Here is a 6,594-nt window from a genome sequence, read left to right as displayed (position 1 = left end):
GAGATGCCTGGAAATTCCATGCTCTGAGGTTGTCCTGAGTTTTGCAGCCCTCGATGTGTGAGGAATTAAGGTCTTACTTTGCACTAGAGGGTTATCAGAGAATCACAAGCTGAGTTGGGTTGGGAAGGACTTTAAAGACCATCTTGTTCCACCCCCTGCCATGGGTAGGGACACCTTCCACTATCCCAGGTTGCTCCAAGCCCCATCCACTTGCAGGGATGTGCTTTGGGGGTCACTCCTCCATCCAGGAGGTTGTCAAGGAGTTTGTGGAGACTCAAACACAGAAAGAGTGAGAGGTCACACCATGGACTTTGTCTGAGCTTCATCCAAGAATGGTACAATTTGTATAAATAAATAGCTTGAGAATAATTTTGGCTTTTCCATTGGGGAATTCCTTTTTGGTTATGTGTGGTGTATCCCTCCAAATGGACTTGGGAGCCACGACATCCATCTGATGGAGAAACCATCCCTCCTGGAGTGATGTCCTTCAAGGTGTCAGGAAAATCATGGGAAAACCTGTATAGAGACTTCCACAGGAGAATCCCAGCTGGGGCTTGGTTTGGTTGTAGTAGCTCTTAAATAGATAAAAATCTCATGATGGATCTTCAAAAACATAGGAAATCATCTCTGAATGGAAAACTAATGTTTGCCTTTGTTTTTCCTTTCCAGACTCACTGAACCTTCGGGGTACGTCACGGATGGGCCTGGGAATTACAAATACAAGACAAAATGCACCTGGCTCATTGAAGGAAGGTGAGTGCTGGGAACAGCCTGGGGTTTCCTCTTGGTTATGGTGGCTTTTAGGTGAGGTTTATCTGCGTTAAATATTTTTGTGTCTCGTAGTTCTTTCTGGCTGTTCCTAAAACTGAATAGGGCAGCGCTCAGTAAATAAGTTTTTGGGTGTTTTTGTGCAACTGAGCCCTCCAGACTGACTTGGGATTGAGAGGTTTGTGTTGAAACAGCACGTGGTAAACAAAAATCAGTGTGTTTGTGTAAGTAGTGAAGGATTGGGAATTATTGAACTGGTATCAGAGGGGACCATTCAATGTCACAACACACGGGATTTTTGGCTGTGTGGAAAAAAGAGGAAACTCTCTGAAAGCTCCTGTTTATGAAAAATCAGTTTTTGGAGTGATCCTTTAAATGCTTCTTTACTCACTGGGCCATGAGGACTTCACAAGGACCACTGACCTGTTTTACAAAGCTTTTCTTAACTGGGATAAATCCCTCAGACCTCACTTCCTCCCCTTCCTGGATTTGATCCTTGTTTTGCAGAGATTTTTAGGAGCAGCACGTTTGGTGCCCGTCCTCTGTCACCCCATGGATGGTGCAGCAGTTGGGAGCATCTAAACTTGTTGAAATACAATTTTCATAGAACCAAGCTGATGCCAGGACTGGAAAATCCATTTTTTTGGGGGTCTCTAAGGCTGTTCAGTGGTGGGGTGTGATGCTGTGTGGTGACAGCTCTGTGTTTGGTCACATTCCGTGTTGTTCCCTGGATCTGGAAGTAGGGAGGTCAGTGAACTGGAACAAGTCATGAGAGAGCATGGAGTTGGAGTGGATGCTGTAAACTGAGGCCTCTTGGCATCTTGGAGGATCAGAAATTGGCTAAAACCCAGAGCACACTTTTCCTTGGTCTTCTCCTGTGGGTGGCATGGACAGTGGGATTGAGGCACCTCAGCAAGTTTGCTGGTGACCCCGAAATGTGTGGTGTGGTCACGGGCTGCAGGGAAGGGATGGGGCATCCAGGGGGAGCTGGACAGGCTGGAGAGGTGGGAATGTGGGAAACTCATGACGTTCAACAAGGACAAGTGCAGGTCCTGCCCCTGGGTCAGGGCAATCCCAGCACAAACACAGACTGGGAGAATGGATGGAGAGCAGCCCTGGGAGAAGGATTTGGGGGTGCTGGTGGGTGAGAGGCTGGAGATGCCCCAGCCGAGACCCCCCCATGCCCTGGGCTGATCCCCCAGCGTGGGCAGCAGGGCAGGGGGGGATTGTGCCCCTCTGCCCCTGTCTCAGGTGAGACCCCCCTGCAGAGCTGCTCCAGCCCTGGGAACAACAGCACAAGGATGTGGAGCTGCTGCAGAGAGTCCAGAGGAGGCCCCGGAGCTGCTGCCAGGGCTGGAGCCCCTCTGCTCTGGAGCCAGGCTGGGAGAGCTGGGGGGGTTCCCCTGGAGAAGAGAAGGCTGCAGGGAGAGCTGAGAGCCCCTGGCAGGGCCTGAAGGGGCTCCAGGAGAGCTGGAGAGGGACTGGGGACAAGGCATGGAGGGACAGGACAAGGGGGAATGGATTAAGCTGAAGGAGGGGAGATTTGGGTGGGATATTGGGAAGGAATTGTTGGCTGGGAGGGTGTTGAGGCCCTGTGCCAGGTTGGTCAGAGAAGCTGTGGCTGCCTCTGGATCCCTGGAAGTGTCCAAGGCCAGGTTGGAGCAACCTGGTCTAGTGGAAGGTGTCCCTGCCCATGGCAGGGGGTGGAACTGGATGTTCTTTAAGGTTCCTTTCCAACCCAAACCGTTCTGTGATTCCATGTTTGGGAGATCTGTTGACTGGGGCTTGGGGGAAATGGGTATTCACTGAATCTACTTCAGCCATTTGTTTGGTATGAGGAAGTTAAATTCCTGAGCTCCCAAGATACTCCGAGCTGAGGGCTGAGCTGTTCCAGAGAGCCATCCAGAACCCTGGAATTGGGAGCCAACCACTCACCATTAACTATGTGAAGGAGCCCCGTCCTTTAAGGTGGTTGAGATCAAAAGTTGGCTGCTCCAAGTGGCAACACCTTTTAATTTCTGTAGGTAAGAGGAACCCAACTGCAGAGAGTTGGCAATTAGAAATAATTAAAAAATGTTTCACAAGAATGTTATTCCAGACAAACCAGCCTGAGCCATTCTAGCACAGCCAGATCAACCATCCCAACTTCTGTTTTTAAAGGATATCCTGACTCATATTTTTATCAGAAGTGAGGTGCTGCCCCTGAGACCTTGATAAAGTCCCCAAAACTGCTCCTCCAGCCTGGGTTGCTTCTGCTGAGGGGTTTTCCTAGAAAACCATCACTTTGTGGGGTTTAAAGTGAGATGTTTCATTGCTAAAGAGACAAAAACATTCCTCTGGGTTCCATGGCCAGGCTTTTTGGTTGGAATCCTTTTCCTGTTTGTCCCCTGCTGTCAGAGGAGGGTGGGGGAACAGAGAGGAGATAATGGTGCTGATTAGAGCAGCTGGAAAATGCAGCCACGTGCAAAGAGCCCCAGCTCTGCTGCCAAGAGTAAAATTCCCAGACATCTGGACTTGGGAAGCAGTGCCTGCAAAGCTGTTCAGGTCTGAGTGCTGGCATGGCTGTGTTGGAGGGATTTGGGATTAGCAGGGAAAGGTACAATCCAGTGCTCCATTGGAGGCACTGAAAAATTCAGTATAAAATAAGCCACGTTTTCCTTCCTGTTCTCCTTTCCTTTCTGCACAATTCCTGGCTCTTCTTGGCTGGTGCCTGTGCTGTGCCCTCATCCTGGGGGTGTCCTTGAGTGAGGCATCATCCCCATCCCTCCTCCCTCAGTTCCCTTTTCCCATAAAAACACTCAGTTGATCCAAAGAAAAACCCAAATGGCCCAACCCCCCCCCCAAATCCAGCTCAGTTTTACATAGTTTTATTCCCAAAAGGAATAATTCCATCATTTTATCATTCCATGATGTTGTTTCTCAGGATTAAGTCAGGATAGAGTTTGGGAGAGCTCGGAGTGAGGCGTCATCCCCATCCCTCCTCCCTCAGGTCGCTGTTCCCATAAAAACTCTCAGTTCATCAAAAAAAAAGCCCCAAATGGCCCAAACCCCTCCCAAATCCATCTCAATTTTCCATCATTTTATTCCCCAAAGGGCTAATTCCATTACTCTGTAATTCCATTACTCTATAATTCCATGATGTTGCTTTTCAGGGTTAAGTGAGGGGATGGGCTTTGGGAGAGCTCAGTGTGAGGTGAATCCCCAAAAATCCCAATTTGTTCTTCCCCAGGAGTGTGAGACAAGGCAGGTGAAATCCATGGAGCCTGACGATCCCAAGGCCCAACCAGGTGCCTGGGATGGTGCAGATGAGGGTCCACTAATGAGTTGTTGGCTGGAGCAAAAAGACTCTTTCTTTTTGTTCCTGATCTGAACTTTTATTGATGGACCATAACAAACCCTGTGACTCCGTAGTTCTGAGACCATGGCTACTCTTTGTACCTCTTTTTTTTAAGCAGGACATTATCCATGAGTTCCACCTGCTGCTCTTTTTCCAAAGGCCTGGAGCAGATGGTTGTGCCTGTAAAAAAAATAGAATAACTTGCACAATAACTCCCAAAAGAATTCGGCTCCTGTGGGAAGGAACGACTCTGGCACAATGAAAATTATTGATTTGTTCAGTTAGGATGAACAGGGATTTCATCTGAATCCAAGGGCAGTGCTGTTGGAGAGATCCTGATCACTTGGATCTGTCCTTTCCACAGCTTCAGCTGTGGGTGGGAACAAGCAGTGCTGACACAGATTCACTTTTATTTATCTGCAGTCCAAGAACAGTGTAGGGGTGTTTCCACCCTCCTGGAGCCAAGCCCGAAATTAGGTGTTTGCTGTGGCTTCTCTGGGATGTTCTTTAGGTGGATCTTTGCACATTAACCATGAAACAAATGATGTCTTACCACGGTGAGAAGCTCCACGTGGCACGAAGAACCCCCCCGTGCCCTGGGCTGATCCCCCAGCATGGGCAGCAGGGCAGGGGGGGATTGTGCCCCTCTGCCCCTGTCTCAGCTGAGACCCCCCTGCAGAGCTGCTCCAGCCCTGGGAACAACAGCACAAGGACGTGGAGCTGCTGCAGAGAGTCCAGGGGAGGCCCCGGAGCTGCTGCCAGGGCTGGAGCCCCTCTGCTCTGGAGCCAGGCTGGGAGAGCTGGGGGGGTTCCCCTGGAGGAGAGAAGGCTGCAGGGAGAGCTGAGAGCCCCTTGCAGGGCCTAAAGGGGCTCCAGGAGAGCTGGAGAGGGACTTTTGACTTGTTTGGACGTGCAGTTTGGAGGGGCTTCCCTCGGGAGGGCCGTGTGTTCTGCACAACTAATAAAGTGAGAGAAGAAGGATTGGTGCCAACTCCTGGGCAAATCCATCATCTCAGGCCATCATAACCATACCAGCCTGCAGAAAGTCTCTTGAACGAGGAAAGAGCTCTCCTTGATTCCCTGGTGGTGGCTGGGATTCTTCACATGTGTTGTCCATGGAGGTTTTCTTTGCAAAGCCCTTTCCTTAGGAGAGTCAGCACCAGGGAAGAGCCGAGGGCTGGCTGGTCCTGCTCTTTGGTATCTGCTGGTGATGGGGGGAAAAGGTTTAAGGACACTGTTTTCTGACCATAAAGAACCTGTTGCATAATACCAGGGGAACTGCACACCCAAAAAAATTAAGCCCCAGCGTGTTTGATGCATCTGCAGTGACACAAATCACTCAGTTTTAGTCTGGTTTAGGGCAGAGCATCCCACCAGAGGAGGAGCGTTTTGCCCTGTGTGTGTGTATGAGTTGGCTGATTACAAATATTTCATTTATTTTTTCCTTCCTTTATTTATTTTGATTAATCTGTTTATTTTTATTTTCTTTCCAGGCCAAACACAATCCTCAGGCTTCGGTTCAACCACTTTGCCACGGAGTGCAGCTGGGACCACTTGTATGTGTATGATGGAGACTCCATTTATGCTCCCTTACTGGCAGCTTTCAGGTAAGTCCCCCTTGATAAGGCTCTGAATGCTCTTTTTAATTTAGAACCTGACTTAAATGTGGTTTCTAACAGTGCAGATATGTTCCAGGGATCCAAATATCTAACCCTGCAAATGCAGTAGTGTAGCCTGTGTGTCCTTTTGTGCAGTTGTCATCAGAAGAAACAATTAATAAACAGAATAAACAATTGTTTTTTGCTGTTACAATGGACAAATCGTGTCACTGCACTGTGACATGGGAATGTTGCATTTTCATTTCCAAATCCTGAATGTTTGAGAGACAGAAAAATTACTGTCATGTGGCTGGGCTGGAGATGATTTTGGAGTGCAGGGTCCTCCTGGAACAGGCTCCCCAGGGAATGGTCACGGCCCCAGGACTGCCAGAGCTCGAGGAATGTTTGGAAAAGGCTTTCAGGCACAGGGAGGGATTGTTGGGGTGTCTGTGCAGGGCCAGGGCTTGGACTGGATGATCCTGGTGGGTCCCTTCCAGCTCAGGAGATTCTGTGATTCTGTGAAAGGAGAAAACTGCCCCATTGATGAGCTTTGAACGTGGTTTATGAGTTAAACTTGCAGTGTGTCAGTGCTGACAGAAGGGAAAAGCCAATTCATGTTGGAGACACGAGGATCTCAGTGTACAAATGTGTATGGATACACATGGATCTAAATATACAAATATATCTGGATACACATGGATCTCAATAGACAAATGTGTATGGATACACATGGATCTCAATATACAAATGGATATGGATACATGTGGATCTCAATATACAGATGTGTATGGATAAACATGGATCTCAATATACAAATCTGTGTGGATACACACAGATACCTGTGGATCTCAATATACAAATATATCTGGATACACATGGATCTCAATATAC

General features: G+C 48.6%; 1 protein-coding gene across 1 annotated transcript in view; it reads left to right on the top strand.

Moving 5' to 3' along the window:
• ATRN (attractin) overlaps nucleotides 1–6,594 on the top strand; it is a 159,346-nt gene that overhangs the window by 35,631 nt on the left and 117,121 nt on the right. Inside the window, exons 3-4 of the mRNA XM_027705559.1 lie at nucleotides 670–753; nucleotides 5,599–5,712. Coding sequence (XP_027561360.1) covers nucleotides 670–753; nucleotides 5,599–5,712 — 198 coding nt within the window. The remainder of the gene's footprint in view (nucleotides 1–669; nucleotides 754–5,598; nucleotides 5,713–6,594) is intronic.

Source organism: Neopelma chrysocephalum, unplaced genomic scaffold (assembly GCF_003984885.1).
Source record: "Neopelma chrysocephalum unplaced genomic scaffold, ASM398488v2 Primary Assembly neopelma1_345, whole genome shotgun sequence".
Classification (NCBI taxonomy): domain Eukaryota; kingdom Metazoa; phylum Chordata; class Aves; order Passeriformes; family Pipridae; genus Neopelma; species Neopelma chrysocephalum.
The sequence above is the reverse complement of the archived record's forward strand: the minus strand, read 5'-3'. Positions and strand labels throughout refer to the sequence as shown.